We start from the raw sequence: 26,083 nt of genomic DNA on the forward strand, positions 1-26,083 counted from the left end.
GTGTGTTAGTGGGAAGACTTATCGTATGTTGTGGTGAGAGTGCAGAGGGGCGTTCAAAGGCACGCAGTCATTCTCCCAGGGGGAAAGAATGCTGTGGAATTTGTTTGCAGAAACAGAAAAACAACAACAGCGAGACAGCAAATGCACAAATTTGTTAGGAAGGAAGGAGGAAAAATTGCACCGAGAACTAAAAGTAGAGAGCAAAGAAGTCGCAGCCACATCCAGAAGCTCTGTAAGTAGGTGCCGAAGCGAGTCGCACACCACAAAAAGGTAGAAAGTTAAAGACCAGCAGAGTTACGCCCCATTGTAATGTGATGCTAAATTAAACAGGGCCCTCACAGCTCTTCCGTTAAAACATGCCAGAAAAAGTCAGTGGCAAGTCTTTCCGATAATCCGTTTTACAGCTCACTGCTATATCCAAAGAACAGTTTCTAACAGTGAGACGCACACAGCTGGGTCTCGCTGACATAAATGCAGGTAAAATAATAACGAGTCAGAAGGTGTGTGTCTGTCTGCATGTGGGTTTACTTCTGCTGATGTGTGTTAGAGGGTTTATTTTAACAGCAGCGACTTCTCAGACTTAATCTTTCCTTTTTCTCTCCAGTGTCACATCACATTACACAATCCATCCATTCCATAACAAACACACGCGCACTCGCACAGGATTGTAGTGCCCATGCTTGCCTTTGCTACTGCAAAGCTCAATTACAGTTATGTGCTGTGGATGTGGTTGTTGAAATGACTACGGGGTGCTAAAGAATGACAAATTGAAGAAAGCAGTGACACGTTTTGTTTACTTAGCCCTGAATTTGAAGTGCACTGACATCTAATGTTCCTTGACTAATCAGTAAAGAGGACTGTGCTTGCATAACGCCTGTTCTTTGAGGGGAGCGCATCTGAGAGACTGCATCAATATACTTTAAACCTTTGAAGTCTGACAAGTGTGTGAAAAAGAACCAGCATGAAATATACCAAAAGGGCTGACACACAAAAACTCTGTTACAAACTGTCCATCTTTCACAATATTTAAATATGATATTAGTCAGCCTTTACTCTAAAGCCAGCAGAAGCTACTGCACCACCATCACCAACAGTGGCCTCAAGGTGTTAGAATTGTATGGTATAGATTGGGTTCTTGTTCTAATCAAACTATTAGGTGCTCCCCTATGAGCAAGCACTTGGTGACAAGTAGGAAGGAAAAACTCCCTGTTAACAAGAAGAAACCTCCAGAAGAACCAGGCTCAGGGAGGGGCAGCTATTTACCACAAGGAGAAGAACAAAAGACGATAGAGCGACAGGGGAGTAAACTATGGAGGAGGACACCCAGCCCAACCGGCAGTGGCAGATGACCACCACTCTCCGAGCCTCGTTTCTTCATGGTAAAGGGGGTTTGTCCTTCCCACTGTCAGCAAGTGTATGTCATGAGGGGTTCAAATGATTGTTGGGGTTTTCTCTGTATTATTGTAGGGTCTTTACTTTATAATATAAAGAGCATTGAGGCAACTGTTGTTGGTGTTACTAAAACTGACTTGAACAAATGACATGCACATCATGAGTGAAAAAAGAAGGAAACCACAATAGCAAAATTTTGAGAAAATAAAATAATAAAAAAAAAATCTTACAGGAATTTAACACTGTCAAATTTAGACATCAGAATAAACCTCCTACTTGCATTTATCCCAGCTCATAATGGTTTTTATTGTCATTACTATTATAGTGATGATGACACTATTTATTTACTTTATGGAATTTTCCATCATTAACACAAACATTTCCTATACCAGATGCAATCACTGTTATAATGTTCTAATATATGATGTTATAATGATCTGTTGTACATCTGTTGCCAAGCTTTTATTGTGGTGGCTGTTGGATTATTTTATTCGCCTGTTTCTGTTTCTTTTGTAGTTTAAAAAATAAATACAACAAAACAAAAAACAAATACTGATAGTTGCAGACAAAGGGCAACAAACTGTAAGACATAATGTTTGTATTCTATTATTGCAGTAATTTGTTTTAAATCATCAGCCAATCAGCATATAATGTGCCATGTCTAGTTAAAAAACTAATTAAAAACTCATTACACTGTGTAAACATACAAAACAAAAAAATCCAAATTAAAAGCCAGAAACAGTATCGCTAAATTAAATAAATACATTTCATTTTCTCTTCAATTTGTGCACACAGAAGAGCCTGTTCTCCACGCATGTATGTAGTTTGCTACTGATTCTCCATGCATGTAATAAAGTCTTGAGCCACCCCTCATTTCTTTACACTTTGCAAGGAAAATGAAAAACTTGTCCAGTGATTTACTGAGACCTACAAACGAACATGGAAATACAGTGTACAAGGCAAAAATACAGTTTATACAATTATCACTCTAAGTAGTCTTTAGGAATAGTTCTCCAGCCGTCTTGAAGGACATTCATAGCTGTCCTTTGGATGTTGGCTGTTTAGTAAAATTCCCTCTTGTAAATGATTCATCAATAATAAAAATAATAATAAAGTAATAAAGTTACTTATCAAAACCAATGTTACAAAGGGCTTGCCAACAACACATAACACTAAAAGGCAATCAACAGGCAGAGATGAAAAGATTTAACAACTCAAGGACAATTTTTTCAATTTAAAAACACAGTGAGTGCACTTCAAAAACAAAATGCAACGTGACTCTGGATGAGCACAAACTCATTTCCGTGTGTCCACTAATTAATAAATTAACTAATTTACTTTAGGAAACGTTTCTAGGAAAGCAAAACGCCGTAAAAATATGCTGGACACACAAAGAAATGATGAAATACAAAAACAAACATAATGCATAAAGCCGATTAACTCTTAAGATTATACATAATAATTAGTGACATTCTGGGCTGATGCCAACACGGATGTTAAACAATCTGGCATCCTCTGATACATAGAAACAAAAAATATTCTTCATTTAATAAAAAACAAACAAACAAAACTGTTTGAATACACAGTCTTGACATTTCAAGAGGCTCAACTTCACTGGAGAAACTAACAGCAGTTTAAATGATCTAGATAACAATCCTTATCAACGCCTACACAGGTAATGCATTTTTTTTAACTCCTATATGCAAAATTAAAAGTGAAAGTCTGCAATTCAATCTTATCTTGTTTGTTTGATTTTAAATGTACTGAGGAAGTGTACAGAGGAAAGTTTGTGCCAAAGCAGAAGTTGACTCTTCACAGGGATACTGTTAGCTACATCACTTGTTCAGAGACAGTGCAGTAGCAAGGATTTCATGTTTGAAGGAAAGGGTTTGGTCAATATCAAAAAACACTTTAGTATCCAATGTTCAACAGTTGAACAGCCGGCACACAATAAACCTTTGAAAGAAACCCCCACATCAGCACCATATTATCAACAAGAACAGGCAAGTTACGCTCAGTCCCAGACAATCCAGGAGCAGATAGAGAAACATGAGACAAGAGCATCTGCGACAGGGGGACAAAAAGAAAGAAAATAAAGAAGGGGGCAGCCATGCAGAAAGTGAGAAAAAACCCAGGCCCTCAAACACTTGAGACATGACAGCAAAGTGGCTCATTTGCATAAAATTTAATCTACTGTGTTCTGATTGGATGCTCAGAGGTGCGCTCTGTTAGCAACAGTTCGCCTCTGCACAGCCACGGGATGAATGGCACAAGATATAAAGAGTCAGTAACAGTATAAATAAACAGGTGGGCTGTGCATGAGTGCCGATGTGTTAATGTGTCCACGTCACACCTCCCTGCATGCTGTTGTCTAAAGAGCTGCATGTAAGCAAAAGGCCAAGTGCCTATTAGTGAGACGGTGTCTGTGCTAAGAGTTCTGCATAGCCTGCTGATAACCAACATTTGGTGCAACAAAGCACCTTCCATCGTTCCTTCCAATCTGTCAGCACAGGGACCGCTGTGTCTCAGCTGCCAAGAGCAGCGTTGATCAACTTCATCGGGGGCTAAACACCGCTAAGCGTCTGTTTAATTACACTCCATCGACCGCAAACTAACAGCAATTAGACATCAGGCAGCTGAGGGGGAAGAGTTACTGTAATTCTAGGCTTATGAACTGACCTTGCACAGTACGCAGATTTCACAAGGAACAAGCACACAGTTTGTGTGTGTGGCAGTCACACAGTTACCTTGCAGTTGATTCAGATAAATGTGTTAGCCTTGGTTTATTTTAAAGTGCACTAAAATGCAGGGCTATTAGAAGCACATTAGCGGCTTATCAGAAACATAGGAGACGAAAACTTTTTTCAGAATCAATACTAACCATAAAGCAGCTGAGCTTGGTTTAATTCATGTTGAACAGTAAACTCCTTAAAGCAAACCTTCAGAAACACTGTCATGTCCGGGCTCTGCTGGTGCATGATTTATAATTTAATAAAGCCCTTATTTATCTTAAAATGGTCCTTTGTGAAAGCCCTCAGGTTAGCCTCCATCTTAAATGGGTTGTTTTAGCTCTTCAAGGCCCCACTTCTAAGCCCGCTCTGTTCTGATTGGGCAGCGTTCGAAAGATGCCACAGGCTACAGAAAAAACGTAAACAGATAAGCAATAGAAGCAAAGGGGCTGTGATTTAGAACTTCTTAAGGCTGTTGTCAGGCACAAGACAAGTAAGAAAAGAAAGAAAGAAAATAACAAACAACAACAACAACAACAACAACAACAACAACAACATGATTTTACGGGCCTTCTTTTCTGCGCTTTCCAACTCTTTCAGCTCCTTCAGTAGATGTCAAACTTCATTGTGCACAGATCACGAATGGCACCAACTTTGATGATCCCCTGGCTTTTCCTCCTTTGTCACATATATTAGCAAATACCTACAAGACTACTGACAGTCCCTTGAGCTTCAGATATACTTTGTGTTTAGAGGTAATGCTACAACCCGTTACCACTGGAAATACTTTTTACAGGAGTAAGTATAATTTCTTACCTACATTTCTCTTTCTGTAAAACTCTCTAGAGTTTATATAAATTGAACACTTTAAGGACTAAAGCTGTAAATGGAAAGCAGAACTTTAAAAAAAAAAAAAAAACCCACACGAAATTCTGGAGGGTCAATATTCAACAATACTCCCGGACTCATCAATACAGTTTCTCTTTTCCTCCGGCCTGGACCAAGATTGTTAAACATGTCCAAAACCATCTCAACCTTGAGCTGTCCCTCTGATGTACTTATTTCTCTGGTCACACCAAATGAAAATATCATCTTCACCTCTGCTACCTCCAGTTTGGCTTCCTGTCTTTTTTGCCCCCAGTACCATCAACTGCTGCATATACTTTCCAGCTTACTCTTTATGACCCACATGCTTAATTTGGCTAGATTTTATGTCAGATGCTCTTCCTCACGCAATCCTCACCATTTGTCTGAGCTTTGGATCAGCACCAGGAGTATACTGGCTTGTGGCTCCCTGTCACTGGGTTGTCATTCAAAGAAGGTAAAGGGCTTTAAAAAACAAAGAGAACAAATACTATTTTGACCATTTAAAACTTTGTGTGTTCCAAGTCAACACTGATGACTATAAATAACCCTAACTGAGAGACTGATAATGAGTTTAGGTGCAGCATTTAGATAAAGAACTTTCAAAGCCAAAAATCTAACAGTAGGCACTGGGGTAGTTAGGCCAAACAAGGTGAAGAAGTCTGGGATCTTCTTCATTACCCAGAGTTGATACATCAACAAGAATTCCTTTATCAAAAAGGTGTTTGAAGTAAAAGCAGCACCAGACACGGAAAATCTCCCAGCAAACAAACACACAGTCACACACGGCTGATAGTGGACTGAACATCCGCTGATGTGTCAACGCTTAAAAAAAAAAAAATCCAGCTAAGTCACTTTGAGGTGACTGAGTGCCATGATCCGATACCAAAGTCAGACTCCCCATTTGCTTGAACCCACCAAATTCAGACCGTGTCCGCCTAGTTCATGGTGATTACTGGATAGCTCAGAGATAGATTTCTAGAACTCACTCAAAGGTGTACAGTTAACAGTTGTGTAGGGGTTTGGCTGGAGTCCCAAATAAATAAATAAAATTTCCTGCATATAAACCATCTAACCAATAATAACTCACAATGGACTTTGATATTTGCCCCTTACATAACTAGTAATTTCCTTAGAGCTGATAAATAGCCATTGTAAATCGCTTCACAAAAAAAAAACAAAAAAAAAAAACCCCCAACAACTACGATTTCTTATTTTATTTTTTTGTATTAAACATAGTTGTGGAATGTTACAATTAATACTCGTCTTCTATATTTTTGTTTTAGTTTTAAACTAACATTGCATTTTATAAATAAACAGATTACATAATTATTTACCTCTAACAATGGTGAAACATTGTTAGAGGTAAATAAAGGTCATTGAGGTTCAGCTTCAACTACACTTTAAAGGCAAACAACTTGTGCAATGCAAGTTGTGCATAAAATTCGATTTAATAATTTATATCAGTTTTCCTTTTTTGCTTCTTTTTTTTTTTTAAATGAGAAACACTATTGCAAAAGCAAACAGAAGACTCATAGGACTGCTAATGTTTAACTTTAAATTCTTAATTTACCAGTGTTGTCATCTTTTTTTCCTGTTGTGTTTTGACTTCAGTTCCTGAACATGTGAGATAATGTTTCGAGGACACTGTAAAGGTTTAGCTAGTAACAAGCCATCATAACAGACTTCTGTAGTGATTGTAGGATTGTTGTTCACCTATCACCTGTGTGGTGTATGGGCCACATAAAAACACACTTCTTTCCTTACTAATAATGTAAATAAAATAAATCCATAAGATCTATTGCTGGGTTTTCTGACTTTTTTTTAAGTTTATAGTTGTATGTACTTAAAAATTACATTTTTTTGTGACTTAACCATAAGTACCTCATGCTCAAACAAGTGAATTCACTGGAGCGTGCCTCTCTGAAGTTAACATAATGCTATAGACTGTCTAGGGAAAACAGTGCTTGGACACTGCAGCACAACCAAAATTATTGCAGCTGTGTGAGATGAACTGGTTATCTCCTTTGAAATTGTTGTTTTTAAGATGGGGACAAGGTCTGCAACCACTCGCAGTCAGTTCTGGCCTTCAAAGTGATTTCAGTGGACGAGGATGGAAATAAAATAGCAATAAGTTGGATTGTCAGTCTGCAGTCATTGGTGATAACTCTGATAAACTAGTGAAAATCACAAATCAGAGTCTAGCCAGAACCTCAAAAATTTGAAAAAGAAATTCAAAATGATATAGGTACTTGGCAAACACACTATCCAGAATAGAGCCAGCTGGAAACCAGGTGGATCAAGTCCCCCTGTTGCAAAAGGCATGTAGATGAATTGCACTCAACAGTGCAGATTGCCAACACATTGCAGTCAATCTTTCTGCATTTATAAATTAGACCGCAATTACAGGGAGTGCAGAATTATTAGGCAAATGAGTATTTTGTCCACATCATCCTCTTCATGCATGTTGTCTTACTCCAAGCTGTATAGGCTCGAAAGCCTACTACCAATTAAGCATATTAGGTGATGTGCATCTCTGTAATGAGAAGGGGTGTGGTCTAATGACATCAACACCCTATATCAGGTGTGCATAATTATTAGGCAACTTCCTTTCCTTTGGCAAAATGGGTCAAAAGAAGGACTTGACAGGCTCAGAAAAGTCAAAAATAGTGAGATATCTTGCAGAGGGATGCAGCAGTCTTAAAATTGCAAAGCTTCTGAAGCGTGATCATCGAACAATCAAGCGTTTCATTCAAAATAGTCAACAGGGTCGCAAGAAGCGTGTGGAAAAACCAAGACACAAAACAACTGCCCATGAACTGAGAAAAGTCAAGCGTGCAGCTGCCAAGATGCCACTTGCCACCAGTTTGGCCATATTTCAGAGCTGCAACATCACTGGAGTGCCCAAAAGCACAAGGTGTGCAATACTCAGAGACATGGCCAAGGTAAGAAAGGCTGAAAGGCGACCACCACTGAACAAGACACACAAGCTGAAACGTCAAGACTGGGCCAAGAAATATCTCAAGACTGATTTTTCTAAGGTTTTATGGACTGATGAAATGAGAGTGAGTCTTGATGGGCCAGATGGATGGGGCCGTGGCTGGATTGGTAAAGGGCAGAGAGCTCCAGTCCGACTCAGGCGCCAGCAAGGTGGAGGTGGAGTACTGGTTTGGGCTGGTATCATCAAAGATGAGCTTGTGGGGCCTTTTCGGGTTGAGGATGGAGTCAAGCTCAACTCCCAGTCCTACTGCCAGTTTCTGGAAGACACCTTCTTCAAGCAGTGGTACAGGAAGAAGTCTGCATCCTTCAAGAAAAACATGATTTTCATGCAGGACAATGCTCCATCACACGCGTCCAAGTACTCCACAGCGTGGCTGGCAAGAAAGGGTATAAAGAAGAAAAACTAATGACATGGCCTCCTTGTTCACCTGATCTGAACCCCATTGAGAACCTGTGGTCCATCATCAAATGTGAGATTTACAAGGAGGAAAACAGTACACCTCTCTGAACAGTGTCTGGGAGGCTGTGGTTGCTGCTGCACATAATGTTGATGGTGAACAGATCAAAACACTGACAGAATCCATGGATGGCAGGCTTTTGAGTGTCCTTGCAAAGAAAGGTGGCTATAGTGGTCGCTGATTTGTTTTTGTTTTGTTTTGAATGTCAGAAATGTATATTTGTGAATGTGGAGATGTTATATTGGTTTCACTGGTAAAATAAATAATTGAAATAGGTATATATTTGTTTTTGTTAAGTTGCCTAATAATTATGCACAGTAATAGTCACCTGCACACACAGATATCCCCTAAAATAGCTAAAACTAGAAACAAACTAAAACTACTTCCAAAAACATTCAGCTTTGATATTAATGAGTTTTTGGGTTCATTGAGAACATGGTTGTTGTTCAATAATAAAATTATTCCTCAAAAATACAACTTGCCTAATAATTCTGCACTCCCTGTATTTGCAATTGGCATCTGACTCTTCTGAGTTGGGCCGCTATTGTTTGAACACAGATCTCCCAAAAGACTGCCTTGCGGTCAAAAGTGATTGCCCAGAGGTTGAGGTTTTTGCAGGGAGTTAATCTAGAGATGGGACGGGTAGTTATGATGTGAAGTTATCATATCAAAGTATGCATTCTTTTCTACTTTGATTTGGAAGTCTTCACAAACTGAGAAAGTGTGAAATAAATATCTGTGGAGACGCTCATATAAACAGAAATGCCTACATTTTTTCCCTTGAAAAGCATAAGTGCTGATATGGGTGTAAACAGTAAACACTCGTTCTTTGGATGCAATCTGGTGTTATAGGTCAAGACAGTGAAAATGAGGTTTTTCTGTGACATCCTCACATTTTATTTCTTCCTTCTTTTAAGATAAAGAAGTAGTTTAATTACCCTTTACCACAATCTACTATATGTATGTACCCCATTTACTTTTGTTGCTTTCCAGTTGACTTGGATATTTTGTGAGCAAGGCCCATCATTCAGCTTTTGTGACTGACAATGTTTTCAGACAGAATTTAATAGTCAAAGTAAGGAAACATTTAGCCATCTGCTACAGTTTCTCACAGCAAAATGATCAATATTACAGTTTAAAAAAAACAAAACAAACTGAATAGACTATATCAGTTCAACTTGAAAACGACCAGCCTTCAAACCAGTTACAGCTGCATTTCAATCACAGCTCCAAGTAATTGATTTGGCAGACTTTTATACTGGATGCCCTTCCTGAGACAACCTCCCAAAAAGATTTGTCTTGTCCCAGTCTAAAATCAGGGATCTTTCACTTGTTAGGCACATGTGTAAACCAACATCCAACACCAAAATAGTACACAAAAGTACTAAAGAAGTGAATTCAGCGTATATGAACAAAGAGATTTGCTTATGTTCTTACCTTATATAAGAAGCAACAGGTATAGTGCCGGGTAGTAAACTAACTAAACTAAATATTTCTACTACTGTTGAACAGTAGATTTTTTTGTCACAAATTGCACTGCACAGTCAAAGCACAGCATCACACACCGATCTGTTGTGCTCTACATCATGACTGTCATCTTTCTTCCGGCTGTGCACTCCCACTGTCCATTATCAGGTTACACCAAGTGACTGACAAAATCCATCCATTCTTTTCCCATTATCCAGGTCAGGGTCGCGTGGGGCTGGAGCCCAGCTGTCTTAGGGCGAGATGCGGGGTACACCATGGACAGGTCACCAGTCTGTCTCAGTGACTGACAAAATTGTACAGTTAATTTAAACATGATGAATTCCTCTCTTTTTTTACCTGCACAGGTTTTAAAACATAACTAATTTTTAACAAGAAGCACTCCAGCAGAGCAAACCTCTGCCAGGGCATGTCACTCTCTGGGCAGTATTTACTTTTAAGGGAATAATATTTTATTCTGTATTGATTCGTCATATTTTCTTTGTTCTTTTAAAGTGTACTTTAAGTTTGTAGTGCAGTAAAAATTAGATACGGGTAGCATGACAGAGCTTTACTTTGATTACACAAACATGATGTAGGAGTCGGTCATGGATAATAGGTAATGATTTGGACATTAATAACTTGAGCTTATTATATAATAGGGCAGCACGGTGGCACGGTGGTTAGCACTGTTGCCGCACAGCAAGAAGGTCCTGAGTTCAATTCCACCATCAGGCCGGGGTCTTTCTGTGTGGAGTTTGCATGTTCTCCCCGTGTCTGCGTGGGTTCTCTCCGGGTACTCCGGCTTCCTCCCACCGTCCAAAGACATGCAGCTTGTGGGGATAGGTTAATTGGATGGTCCAGATTGCCACTAGGTGTGAATGTGTGAGTGAATGTGAGTGCGAATGCTTGTCTGTCTCTGTGTGTTAGCCCTGCGACAGATTGGCGACCTGTCTAGGGTGTACCCTGCCTCTCGCCCTATGATGGCTGGGATAGACTCCAGCGCCCCCCGCGACCCTGAAAAGGATAAGCGGAAGTGAATGGATGGATTATTATATAATATTATACTACAGTACATTTCTCACTAAGTAGGCAGCTCATTCTCTCTCTTGACAATACTTTATTTGAAGATATAACACATCTTGGGGTCATCTTGAAAGAAAGACAGATGTGAAATGTAAAAGTGAGGTCAGTGAGGTCACATGGATGCAAAACAATACTGTGATATTTAGAATCCCCATAGATCATTCCCTATATGCCCGTATGTTGTCAGTGCAAACAATGCCAGTTAGAAATATAGTTTTAAATAGCTCTATATAGCATTATTATCCCTTTTACGTCTCCTTCAGGGTCAACAGCTTGATCTGAAGGTCAAAGGTCAAATGTTTCAAATAATATTTAAATTTTTTATACTCTACACACTATATGGTGACAATACTCACCATGCTTTTAAGAATCAGTTATTTTTCTACCATCCATCCAACCATCTTCTTCCGCTTATTCGGGCCGGGTCGCGGGGGCAGCAGCCTAAGCAGAAGCCCAGACCTCTCTCTCCCCAGCCACCTCCTCCAACTTGTCCGGGGGAACACCAAGGCGTTCCCAGGCCAGCCGAGAGATATAATCTCTCCAACTTGTTCTGGGTCTGCCCTGGGCCTCCTCCCGGTGGGACATCCCCAGAACACCTCACCCAGAAGACGCCCAGGAGGCATCCTTGTCAGGTACCCGAACCACCTCCACTGGCTCCTTTCGATGTGGAGGAGCAGCGGCTCTACTCTGAGCCCCTCCCGGATGGCTGAACTTCTCACCCCATCTCTAAGGGAGAGGCCAGCCACCCTTGGGAGGAAGCTCATTTCTGCCGCTTGTAGCTTTGCTTTTACATTCCACTCTCTCTTCACCACGACGGACTGGTACAGCATCCGCATCACTGCAGCCGCAGCACCAATCCGTCTGTCAATCTCCCGCTCCCTTCTCCCATCACTCGTGAACAAGACCCCGAGATACTTAAACTCCTCCACTTGGGGCAGGAACTCATCCCTGACCCAGAGTGGGCACTACCAGTGAATTTTTAAGTTGACCTTGAAGTAAGCCAAATTTGAATGAACTGTTAACATGACCCCGCTCTCCCCCTCTAAAAAGTTTAATCAGAATCAATTCAAAGCTTTTTGAGCCATTGTGTTTACAGACAGAATGACACGCTACCATACTACGAAAAACACCTTGACAGAGGTAATACAATATTAACCTGTACATCAAGATAAGTTATGCCTTTTCTAGTTGGTACGTTTTTTTTTTTTTTAAATGAATAATTGATTTTGGCAGTAAACAGCCTTTAAAAAAAAGAAAAAAAGAAGTGTATTTTAATCAGCATGCTTTCCTTCTGAGCTTACAGACTAGATCTACAAACATAAACCCTACCTCTGCAAGCCTGCACACACAGAGACGCTATCACAGGCCAGCACAGTTAAAAGGGTTATGTAGTGCAGCAGCATAGCAAAACTCGAGTCTCTAGCTTTTGGCTAGAGAACGGTTCCAGTCATCTCATTACGGTCAGTTTCATACCACTCTTTGCAGTGAAGTGAATGTGCTTTGTGTTTTATATTTGGGATCCATTCTTTTTTCTTTTTAAATTGACATCACCTTGTTGAGAGTTTCTAATCAGCTCTGCTGAGTCTCACGTATTTGCCTAAGATCTGTTTTTAATCTCTTCTCTGATCCATATTTGTTAAGGAATCAAGAAGAGTAAGAAAAAACATTGTGTGGCACTAATCACGAGACACACCTCAACACTAAAAACTGCCTCATCCTTTTAATCTAATGGCCTATCAAGCTTATCCTTTCCCTCCCTCCATCTCTGGGTGATTAATAATCAACACAACCCGGCCTACGTGATCAATGCATCTTAGAACAAAGCACAAGTCGCACAAACACATCCCAGCTTTTGTTTTACCTAAAAAGGCCCGGCCACCATTTGTCCCAGCCTGTGAAGTGTTTGCCAAATGCACCGTTATTATGTGTGGTTTCGTCATTAACAGGTTTAAGAACTTTGCTTTTGTGAAACCGTTTGTCCTCAAGAGCCCTCAACACCACAAGGCAAATCCATCACAACTGTTTGTGAAAGAGTAAATACAGGTGGACACATCAGTTTATGAAAGAGAAAAGAAACTAAATGCTTGATCTCTTGTGACAGAAAGAGAAAACTTGTTAGAGGCTTTTGACGCTTATCTGCAGCTAGAGCCAGCTTAGGTTATGCAAACAGCCCTTTCTGCACACACTCAAAAGCAGGGGGTCAAGGAGCTCTTGACCTGTCTGCAAAAAAAAACAAACAAAAAAAAAAAACAAAAAAAACAAACCACACTTCACCCACAAGGCATAATGAAGCAGAGAGAGATCCAGTAAAGGGAAATTTCCACTATGAATGCTGGGAAGCAAGCTTCAAACAAAAAGCCTAATTACCACAGCGAGGTGAAAGACACGAGGTTACAAACGATTCTGTGTCACAGCAAGACAAATGGACACAACCCACAGAGCCACCCCCACAAACACAGGGAAATATGGACTCGCAAATTATGAAGTCTCCATACTTCTTTAGCTGACACTTTCACTTCCTCATCGTTTTCAAAAAAGCCTTCGGTCAGTATAATAATGGCAGCACATTCCCAATCAGAAGACCTACTGTCACAAAATAGGCCAGCTCACAACTTCCCTTCAAATGAAACAGTGTGACTGAAATAAGGTTCCAACATTGCCTTTGTAGCATCCTGCATCACCATAGACGAGCGCAATCAGTGACCATCTTTAACTCTGTATTCGCTTGTAGTCCTATCACTCATATCTGAATTACTGAACATGCACACCCAACAACCACACCAATACAGGTTCTGGACTAGCTGGTCGTAAGCCTCCACACATACCATGTCACACTGTCATAGCAAGCCATCAAAGCCAGTGAGTGAGATAAAAGGGCAAAGGTGGTGATCAGCTGGCTGTCCACAATGTTAAGACTCTAACGTCTAACAATGCCACACCTTTATACACCACACAATTTAATCAGTCACTTAGTGGGGAAAGTTGCCCATTCAGTGCTGCCAATTCCACATTAAGAGATGCTGAAAACGTTTTTCAGCACTAGAATATCAGGGTGATTCTGGTAACGTCCAGTCAGACATTACCAGAATCAGTGCAGGAGTGTACCCGTCAAACATTTTATAATGGGTCACGCTCCATATGAACATCTTTGACACTTTACAGAAAATGTATCTAAAACGTTTCCTGCTTTATATTAGTTTGTAGTCAAGCACTATTTTTGGACTCTTAGCCAGCGCTACCCTTAGCTTTCACAGTGAAATGCTAATAAGCAGCTCAAGCAATTAGTAGACCGGCCACTGCAATTCATGATTTCAATTCATTTATTTTTTTAAATAAATAAAAAATTTTAGAAAGCATGTTTTTATATTAATAGCCATAGTTTGTTTTTTTTGTTGTTGTTTTTTTAAACAGACTAAAACAAACAAAAAAAAAAAACTTCAAACTTCAAAAACTACAAAGAAACGAGCATTTCTGTATACGTTTTGGCTTACTTTGTGCATGTGACTGTCCATGTCAGATTTAAAAACCCAGATTTTAAAAAAACAAAAAACAAAACAAAAACCAGCTCTAGCCCACACTGTAAAATGTAATTCTAGCTGTTTGTTATTTCAACATATTATTCTATATCAGTTTGACGATAGATGACTGAAGTTGTTGTTATAACATAGAATTACAAGTTAAAAACGTCCCAATTACACCAAAAAAAGCTAACTTGAAAACTCATGTCCAGCTAAATCAGAAACTTATGTGAACTTGACAATGCGGGTAAGTTGAGCACAGCAGGATTCAAAACTGCCTCACGTGACTGCTACCGAGGTGCATCATGGGGAATTGGCGGTTAACGACATGCTCACTTTACTTGGACGTTTTCTAATCGTCTTCTTTGGAATATGCTTTCAAGGTGAGTAACATTGGTTATAACTATAAGGAAAGAGAACTACAAAAGTTGGAACATGTTTTGAATTTATGGCATGATGTGTGTTTTCTCTTTTACCGAAATGTTTGCTTTAGCTAATGTAACTTTAGCCGACAAGGTCCAGCTTGTGTGTCATGACCAAACTTGACCTAATAAACTGACACATGGCCTTCTTTATGGGTTTAATGTGGCGCTGAGCAAATCACAAGTATTGTGCCGCTAGCTTTAAGGTTGTGCACTCACCCTGTTGCGATATTAGCAAGCTAACTCAGCTAATTAATAAAGCTTATTTCATATTGTCTCTGTACTTGTAAATTTCTTTCAAGTTCACAGGCTGTTGTATTTTGGTGGAAGTTCATTTTGGCAATATTTCCAATAACTGGCTGGGTTCAAAAAAGAACTTTTGGCAGGACTCCGATGCTTGTTGTCATCTGTTTACCCTCTGTAATCACTTAAGTTGTTATTAACTGCTGCATGCTAAGCTGCAAGAGTGCACTGAGGACTGAGACAAAATATGGTCTACAAACCAGCATTATATTAGTTTTTATCAGATAGTCCTCCAGTGTGTTTATTTTTTGCTTTAATTCTATTGTGCAGTTATTTGTTACCCTGAAATGCTTATTATGTAACAACAGCTCACCATTTTAACTTATTTTTGAACTCTTGTGATCAGTATGACTAGATTGTGTGAGTTTCCATACTAAAAGAGCTGCAGTGATAAAATAATTGGCATCAGAGACACTGATTTTTGGCATGGTATACTGCAGAAGTTTTTTTTTTTTTTGCATAATTTACCTTTTAATTAAACTGCATTCTCTGTATTGTAACAAAACTAACATTGTTTATATGTCAGAAAATTAGCAAACATGAATAAATGGCGAAAACAATATAATTATAACATATATTTTTATTTTACTTATTTTAGGTCTGTGAAGCCAAACTTGATGCTGGGGATTTATTTTTGTCAGTGGAGTCAAATGGTAAGTTACAATTTGTGCATTTTGTCATACTGGAAACACCTCAGATTATATTGTAATTTAATAGCTCTGTAGAACAAATGATATAAAGATTGTAGTGTCAGGGTACTTCTTAAGAAGTAATATGGCACTATTGATGATCACATGCAGGTGGCATAAACTAAATATTCAGGCGTGTTACCAACAAATGATTCATTAACAAAAGCAATGGAGCAGACTGTTTAGGTTCTTGTGGTTGTAATAACATCCATAACTGCAAGTTTGTCATTAATTTATTTTCACAGGTCTAGATGATCACATCTGTCTTTGTCATTTAAATGAGGTGGACTTGCAAACTTTGCGCTCTTTGGGGTAAATTGCTGTCCACTACATATACACAGAATCTGCACAGTATTTCAGATCTAAAAGGGAGTATGTAATGGACTTGCTGGCTTTAATGTAAAAAGCCTGTTGTGTAACTTTAATGAGGCAGTTGGACTAAAACAGTATTGCTCATCAAGGTAAACATCTGAGGAATAAGGAAATTGTTACTTGTCCTTTTACTCAGTGTTCTTTTTTAATCGCACGTTTACTAAAGTTTTACATCACATAAGTCATTTTCACAATCATTCTACTTTAAAAGATTTCAAGACAGAGCTTATTGTTCTCTGAACTTCCTTGTTTGCTGAGCGGCAGGTAAAGTGCATCTTTTGTTTGTTTGCTTTTTGTGTGTTTGTGTTTTCTCTAATGGGCCTCAGATGACTGTTTGCTTAAATTTGGGTCTCAAAGAATCTTTTTTAATTCTGCCTGTACTCTCCACCCCTCTTCTTCTATTGCTCAGGTTGAAGCAGAATTTGCCCGTCTTACATCTGTTGACCTGAAAGGGTTCCTTTTGCTGTGCTTGACCATTATGGAGAGGTTCGTGGAGCTGTACAAAATCAAGAGCGGCATAGAAAGGCTAACTAGGCTCATAAGATGCTTCGGAGATGATGTAAGTGTTCAACTGCGAAATCTAATCCTTTGTTTAAGTTTTAGGTTATCCAGTTCAACTGATGAACTCATTGAAAGAAAGCTGATAAGTAAAGTCTGTCATCATATTTCACAACTGGACATTTAGTGTGGTAACTTTTACAGAATCTATGTATATTGGTGGTAGGTTGGATATCATATTCTACTTGAATGTCCTGATAAGCCTGATTCAAAATCTCCAATGATAATCATATATTGATGGAATTATGCATCAAAAAGCTGTGAATTTGGAGCTGTCTACATGCTTCATAAACACTGTTTAAAAAGTGTTTTTGTTTTCTTTTGACTTCTTTGACCAGAGCCCTACACAAAGGAAGAGGACAGAGGACCTCATTTTCTAAAGGAAGATCCCTCACACACTTTCAAGACTGTGAAGGTTAGCATTGTTTCTTTTAGTAAATTTAATAATGACAGCACCACAGTGGATTTTAAATGAAACATGTGGCATCTATGAAACAACAGATGCCACATGATAACATGTGTACTTTTTCCTCACCAAATGTATTATTACAAGATCTTTGACACTGGATTTGGTCTGGGTTTCAGAGAAACTAACTGGCAAGCTAGCATTGATATTATTAGTGTCTTGTGTTTATTCATGTCTTCACCAGGGTCTTTGACATTTCGCTGCTGTACTGTTCACTTCAGCTTTACGTTTGATTTCTCACATTGTATATTGTAATGGCAGAGATATTAGGATATTTAAGGGGCTGCAGTGGCTGCTACAGCTGTGGGGGCAATACTTTGGTGAAATGTCCTGGACCCTGGAAAAGAGACTGTGTAGACTGGGTAAGCAATTAAAGGTTACTGGCCGAGAGTCATTGGGCAGCTGGGTAAAGGTGGATGTTGATATTCAGTGCCAATTATGCAACCTGTTCAGCCATGTCTATATGCTCTTTTTCATGCTGTTAATATAGGGGAAAAATAAACTTTAATCAATAAACTGATTAAAGAAGCATTGTCTATGGAGCCATAATCTGATCCTGTAGTGTAGCTGCAGTTTGCACATTTCATGTATTCTCAGCCAGATTTGGTTTAGAGCACAGCCAATATTTAGCATAAGTAGATTTAAATTCACACACTGGTGATGGCAAGCTACATTGTAGCCACAGCCGCCCTGGGGCGCACTGACAGAGGCGAGGCTGCGGACACTGGCACCACGGGCCCTCTGACCACCACCAGTAGGCAACAGGTGAAGTGTCTTGCCCAAGGACACAACGACTGAAACTGTCGGAGCCAGGGCTCGAACCGGCAACCTTCCAATTATAAGGCGAACTGTCAACTCTTGAGTCACGATTCAGTCATCCACCCATGTATGTGAATGACTGAATGTGTAAAGCACTTTAGGTCCTTAGGGGCCTAGTAAAGCACTATACAAATACAGGCCATTTACCATTTAAATTGAAAATTTTGTTTGAATTCTGCAATTGAAGACATGCTCAGTTATTTATGAACATGGTCTTTGTTTAAAGCAAGAAATGGATTTGTAACATGGGGTGCATATCTCATTCTGAAAAAACTTTAACAACTAATAAGTGTTACCCAAAGCCAATCACCATCATCCAAAGCATCAGTATGGCTCTTCTTTGGAAAGACATGAATTGTTAAGCACACGGGATATTGTGTAATTGTAATTGTGTAATTTTTTTTTTTTTTTGTCTTTGAACCCTTTTATAGCCGACAGGTATTGAAGACACGTTTTCTAAGAGGATGAAAGTTGGCATTGCGATGGTGAAAGAAGAAGACATCATCGATGTGTTGGTTGTCCTTGAGGCGGCAGTAATCCTGTCTAATCTGAGGGATGTCTCAAGTGCCATTTCCATGCTGATGGGCCTTCTTTTGCCCTCAACATAGACTATCCAAAGGAACTTAAGGACATCTTTGAAGTCATTCAGAACATCCTAATGAACATTGGTGGAAGGCAGTGCATCTCACTAGTGCATGGTCTAAGAAACAGACTCTGGCAGAAAGCCATGCAGAACTGTAATTGTATGATCCTTAGTGTTAAGGACAGTTTTATTTTACTGTTTGTTTTTTATTCTTGCAAGTTCTCATTCTCACTTTTGTATGTCACTAAATGACTACACTTTACATTCAGATTAGACAATTACTCATTTGTTCATGGTTTAAGAAACTTATGTGAACAACAATATAATGGTGGACTTTGCAGATGCTTATCTCATGCAAGTCAGTAGTTTTTCCTTTGTTTTGCAATTGAGCAGACTCAAACTAATGTTTCTGAAATATCCATATTATCAAATGTTTCAGAAGCATGCAGTCATTTTCAGAGATATTGGTTCTGTGGAATTTGTTGCAATTGTAAACGAAGACAAATACAAGAGTTTGATGTCTTAGTTATTATAAACTGATCTTTACTGTCACTTATCAAAGGTTTTGTACTATTTTAATATTTCAAGTTTTATGCTAACAGGTGTGACTGAGCACAATGAAGTTTAAAAATTTTGTAAATGTAAAGAATAACTTTTCTAAAATAGCAAGTGTCCCGTTGATACATTACATTAATGCAGACTTTATGTTGTTACTTCACAAGAATCACTACTGCTCCTAGAGTATTGGTCAGAATTTCATCTTCACCCAAACTGGGCTCAAGACCAAGTTCAAATTTATTGTTTCACAGGGAGCAGCCTTTGAGTTTTGATGGATTGTGAGAAAGATGAGCTACGTCACTGATTTTTCTGTTTCTCAGATGACTAAGATGGCACAATAAATGGTGAATGTTGGGTGCTCATGAGTAATTGTCTTGTCATGTTCTTAAAACAAACTTTCTGTATGAAATGATCAGATAGACTTTAATGGAATCTGTGGGTTTTATTTTTTTTCTGTAAACAACAGAAAATTAATTTAAAGGAATGTAGATATTTAAACCTGAGATCTAAGATAAACCTAACAGGTAGTTTTGCTGAAATGGATGTTAGAAAGCCAAAAAAAAACAAAACAAAACTTAAGATGTTTAATACACATTTTTCTTTACATCCAGTCAATCAACTCTGATAATTAAAATGAAACTGATTTACAAGTTCACTCAGCTACCTTAAGGAGCTCAGTTAATTAATAAACTTAAATCAACTTAGCTAACAAATTATGTTAGTTAAGCTAAAATAGATTCCTAAGTTAAAAGAACTACTAAAGTATTTGAATTAACTAAAAAACCCAAGTCAACTGAACTAGGACAAGAGTTTAAACAATAGATTATTTTAATTTAGCTGAAAGGGTTTTCCCAAGTAAAGATGACAATTAAAGGAGTTGAACTGACTAATAAATCTCAGTCAACTAAACTAAGATGAAAGTTTAGACAACATGTGATTTTTCATTAAGATAACAATTGGTTGTGTTATAAGAACAAACTCTATTTCTTGACTTAACTTAAAATTTTAAGGCAGCCCTTTACCTCATATTTTTAAGTTGAAACAACAAGTTATATTTTACAGTGCAGCTACTAGGCTACTTTTACAGGTTTCAAATGATAAGCCAAGCCTCTGCTGATATCATTATTTTCTTCTAATAGTAAAAATATATGATCCAATGCAAAGATTTCTCATTGTTAGATGGACAGTAACTTTTTGTGGAAAGAAAAAAAAAAAAAAAAGGAACGTTTTGATAATAGCAATGTTATTGGGAATGTTTTTCTTCAGAAGAAGAAGAAGAAGAAGAAGAAGAAGAAGAAGAAGAAGAAGAAGAAGAAGAAGAAGAAGAACTGTTTTTCATTTGTTTTTTCTGGCCCCTGATTGTTCTTTGAAGACGTGACAATCTTGACAAGCAGAAAAGAAGTAAATAAACTACATATCTAACAGCATAGGGTTAAGGTTGGAAGTATTTAAGTATTTAAAATGAATAAATAACATACGTGTTAGCATCTTACAACTATCATAATGCAACGTGATGGCATCTCTTGTTGCCATCCACTCCCTTTCAAACTCTAATTTAAACTCCAGATTGCAACACAGACACTGTCCATTATGTCCTTTGTCCAGGGTTATTTTTGGACTCTTTATAGCCGCAGGAGACATTACAACACTTTCCATAACTTTATTAGCATTCCTCGTGACGAGTAAACCAACTGTTTTAGCGCCTCCAAGAAGCTCGCGTGTCGTGTGCAGTCCGTGTTTGGCACCAGAGTGATCACTTGGTTAATTATTACATGTTCGCACAGTTTTGCAAGTAAATTGGAGCAACACCGACAAACAGGATTTCATTTTATTGCTTATGATAGCGGTCGCCATGGAAAATGTCATAAATATTAGCCTGTGACGTCTGATGGGATACTCACACCACTGTACAAGACCTATTAAAACCTTACGTTTGAGCTAAAAAAAAATTTAAAAAAAATGGAAAAAAATCAGCATCAAACAGTTTTGTTACAACTTCTTAGAAGAAGAAGTCTTTAACATTTGCTCAGTTATTTACTCTCTTGCTCATTTGATAAATGATTTGCTAATGTTAGCCTTGCATTGACAGTTATGAAGGTCAAAAATATTACTTCTTGACTGAAGGTGTCATTTGCGTAACAAAAGATGTGCATATGCTTACGTATACACTAGATTCACACCATATACCATTCAAACAAGCGCAAATTTAACTTTATGTTCTTGAAGAAACAGCCGAAAATCAGCTACACGCACAAACTGACGTGTTAGTCTGATGTTAGCCGACAATATGTTGAGGCTGCTTTTCTGCCAGTGTTTCTGTACAGCCAGCCTTTCAGCCTTCCTAACAGCCAAACTACACTGGCCTCTTTGAGCATCCACTGCCCACAACAAAACCCACACAACCACCACGACTGCCAATATTGCACAAAGACACCATGTTACTACAACCCACGGCGAGGGGATGGGGGGCAGAGAGAGAACTCATTTATGATAAAAGAGGTTATTCGCACACTGGAGCTATTTTTATTTGATTCCATTTCACAATTTTTGTTCCTGTAACAATCTTCTATATGCTGTGAAGTGAGCAGAGATTAACAAAGGAGGTAGTCTGAACACATTTTTTCTTCCTCCCTCTTTCTTTCCGAGAGCTGAAGGAATGGGCACGAGACCCTGCCAGGGTGACAGAGCGTCCAGCGCTGAATCAGCGGGTCGCAAGTTGTGTAATCTCTCACACAAACACACACACACAGATTAGCAGAGGCAGGGTGGAGAGAGCCGAGTGTGTCTGTGTGTGTGTGTTTGTGCAAAGAAACTTCAAGAAAAAAAGAAACAGAGGCCCAAACAAGTGTTACAGTTGTGGGTCCTCTTAATTTAAAGCCTCAGTGCCGCTGAATGGATCCAGTTGGCCTATAAGACGAGTCTCTTAAAACAGCCAATTCTGTAGGCTTGGCCAAAGTTTTGTCAGGAAAAGTTCAACTAGACACACACACAACACACACACACACACACACACACACACACACACACACACACACACGAGGCAGATTCTCAGCTTAAAGTCTGCCCTGTAACCATTCTGAGGGATGTGCTCAAATTTACCAATTAAAAGCCCTCACTTAGTCCTCATATGGAGTGGGAACCTACAGGCCCTGATCTCTATTCATTTGAGGCCCTGTTGCATTAAAATGTGTGGAGCCCCCTGCTGTATAAATCACGTCTAAAATCAGTAATCCAAAGCTGCATGTAGACATTCTGGGACTTCTGACAACTGCTTGTGTAATGTGTAATAAAAAAAGCAAGATAAAGAAGATGCCCTACGATAACAATGGTGAGCCAGATGTGGGTGCTGCACGAGACACTTGCATCACATCTTGCTGCACATTATGCATGGACATGCACACAACAGGTTGCCTCTGCACCCAAGCCGCTAATCAACGATGAATTGATTCATTGTCTGATGCTGGTGGTTGTAAACACATCCAGAGCTCCTGACACTACCAGTAATTCCTATGACACGTGCATGTTTGCCCAAACCATCTAACAGGCATTTAATGTATTTGCCAAATAGCGCTTGTATTGTAGCAGTTTAAATCTTGACAAAAAGCTGTCCAGCAAGATTCATTTACTTATTGGCAGTCAGATATGCATTGCAAAATTTACATTTAGCTAATAAAGCATCTAATTGTACGGTTGCGTTCATCGGTTCGAAATGGATGCAGTATTGTTTGATGCAAACTGGTATAATTTGTAGGCCGAATTAATAAACTCACTTATACATTAAGACTGCAATTAAGTAAGTAACTTCTTATATGGTATTATGACAATACAGACGACTCTTACGGCCAGATTATTTTTTAACAGTGGAGTTTGGCTGAACTCTTGCGTGGGTGTATCGGCTGCTACCTGTTGACAGAGCCAAATCCAGATGTTCGAACAAACACCTTTACTTCAAGAGCTACAGCGAAGCCACAAGCCGGAGAAATTCAGTGTGTGGTGTTCACCAGTTTAGTAATTAGCTCATGTTAATTCACAAGAATACATGACATGCAATTACGGAATTAAGGACACATTAGCCAGACACAGCAGGCTTCCGACACCGCAAACCTCGGCCATTCACGTGAGAACACCCGGAGGTTGAACTTCGTTTAAAAAGTGACAATTTATACTTAAAACTTGTGTTTTCTACCTCATACACACTCCACAAGAAATTTCCACAGTCACATAAGCACGCCATTGAATACGGCACGTACATACTGTCCCACACTTCATTCATTACATCTCTATTCCAGCTTTTGGCCACACTTGGCTCACACGTTGCTCTTTATCGTTGGCTTCCAACAGTTTAACGAGCAAAACGGGCACAAGGTGGCTTCTCCGCCAACCCAAGAGAAGTGGACGCACTGTCGGACAAATGAACAAAGTTCAGAGTGGTGACAAGCGAAGACTTACAAGAGTTTGTTCATACTGCAGCGCCCGCTGATCTGACCCGTCTCCTGCCATGGTTCAGCTCGCGGTTTTCAGCTCGCCAAGTGAAAGGAAAAGCCGACAGCGTTATCGCTCTGTGTTCTCACTGATTAAAGCATTAGTTTTACTGTAGTTTCTGTTAAGGAGTTCACAAAAGGAACTCCAAGTAAAGACTGTGTACTGGTTACAGTAAGTTCCTTCATTTTATAGCCTCAAGTTCTCAGCAACATAGAAGGCTGAGGCGGAGCTTTTGGTTTGCTAGTTTAAGTGGGAGGTGTCAGTCAAACCAGAAGGAACCTCTGGGTTGTTGATGGTTTTTCTTTTACCTTTAATCCTTTTCTTTAGATAAAAATTACAAAAAAACAAAACAGTCTAGTTTAGTATACATGCTTGTGTTGTTGTTGTGCATGTAATCAGGGAATTCATTAAAGATTAAATGATATGAGTAACTTTTAAATTAAAGCCTTCTGAGCTGGTCCAATCCTCTTCAGAACCCCCCAAAAAACAAAGGACGATCAATCTAACCGTTTTCATAAGGAACAGTGCTGCAATCAGATGGTAGAGCTCCTACTGACTCCTCATCTCACAGTAAACATTTAGACTTATAACAGGAAATGCACAGGTTAAAGTGTGCCTCACTGTGTCTGAATGCACAATAACAGACCCCTGGGACTGAACAAAATGTGCCCATTTTTTAATGTTGGAAATAGAAATGTCTGCATTTCGGTGGGGGGACAAAGCTCTTTTGAGTTAAGCACTCAATTGTGTTCTGAAAAAATAACCCAGACCGACCGATTTATGCCCACAAATCACAATGGGCATTTTCAAAATTACTGAGGTTAAATCACTGAATGACACAGGCTGCCTGAAACACAGTATGTGTGAAATGTTCTCTTTGGTGTCATATCTCTTTACTAAATAGTGAAATCTATATCTCATTTTAGCTCCTTATTTCTGCATTAAGCTAGCTGCAACAGACACAATGCACCAGAAGCTCCAGTGATAGGATAGGTGTTCTACAAGGAATGCAATCTCTGAAATATCTCTGACACAGATGAATCCATCTTTTTTTTTAAGTGTGATTAATGCAAATTTTTCCCTGACATGACCCAATCTTTAAAGGTTGCTTCAACCCTGATGTATCGCATCACAGAGATATCAGCTAAAGTTAAAACATTGTCAGGCTGTATTCTCATGTAATATGAATTGGAACCACATCGAATCCAGCATTTGTACCTAATTCGCGTTAATGTTTAGCCTGTAGTTACAAGACCAGAGATGATGCAGTTTAGAAGCATTAGGTTAGGTAGAAGTCGTCTATTATAATTTCAAAAGTACATAGAAGTATGTAATCCTGGTTGGGGTGGACAACTACACTTAATGTTTTTGGTAAAATGCTACAACCTTGTGGTGAAAGTTTCCATTTAATATTGGTTTACATTTAAATGTATTTGAGAAGATAGCTGAAAACCTCTGAAGATTTGTTTGGCCTCTAACCACACTTTCAAAAAATTTGTGTTTAACTGACTATCTGCAGATATAATTCATGGTGACCTAATGCGATCTATCTGATGGATTTGCCACATATTTACTACAGTATTTGAGGCTTTAGTGAAGTATTATACCATGATTATACCAGCTGACCTGTCAATACTGACAACCAACAAGCTACACTGTGTAAAGTATTCATTAAAATTCCATGTGCCTTAATATACCCTGTCTTATGGTAGTCCATCTAATTGATGCATTTCACTCTGTCTTAAGGGATGAAAGATATGACATTTTCACAAAGCTACACTGCAAGCAAGAGTAAAATTTGAAGCAGTTCATTAAAATCTCTAAGATTATGTAATCTAATCCCTTTTCCATTTTCTGATGCCAGGAGGAAGTGTAATTTTATTTTGCCATTGTTTTATACATTATATTTACAGACACAGCAAGCTAGTTTATTCAAATCTAATAACATTCTGTATATTTTCTTAGTATTTGTTACTTGCTAGCACAAATGCTAACATGCTTAAGTAGAAAACTAAAATGGTTCATATTATTAAAAAGAACTATTCCAAGTGTTGCGAACATCAATATGTTGCCAGTGCAGACATGTTAGCATGCTAGGATGCTAGAACTTTAACTATAAAGCTGTATCAACACAAGGATGACAATGAGGGATTCACTCATCATGTATCACTTTGAAGGTGATGGTTAGTCTCTATTGGACATTCCAGCCTGTGGCTACCCAGGAAACCCTCGAATGTATTTGCTGGCAGGTTATCTGTGAGTCACCGGTCCCCTAGTCTGTCTAAACCTATAAGACAGGTTACTTTCACAGTACTGACTA

At 38.9% G+C, this 26,083-nt stretch overlaps 1 protein-coding gene across 2 annotated transcripts in view; it reads right to left on the reverse strand.

Moving 5' to 3' along the window:
• Nucleotides 1-23,956, reverse strand: part of clcn2b (chloride channel, voltage-sensitive 2b) — a 176,357-nt gene extending 152,401 nt beyond the window's left edge. For both annotated transcript variants that reach the window (XM_031735480.2, XM_039597945.1), the window contains exon 1: nt 23,731-23,956. In XM_031735480.2, coding sequence (XP_031591340.2) covers nt 23,731-23,781 — 51 coding nt within the window. In that variant the 5' untranslated portion in view covers nt 23,782-23,956. The remainder of the gene's footprint in view (nt 1-23,730) is intronic.
• Nucleotides 23,957-26,083: the final 2,127 nt, after the last annotated feature.

This window comes from Oreochromis aureus, linkage group 14, assembly GCF_013358895.1.
Source record: "Oreochromis aureus strain Israel breed Guangdong linkage group 14, ZZ_aureus, whole genome shotgun sequence".
NCBI lineage: Eukaryota > Metazoa > Chordata > Actinopteri > Cichliformes > Cichlidae > Oreochromis > Oreochromis aureus.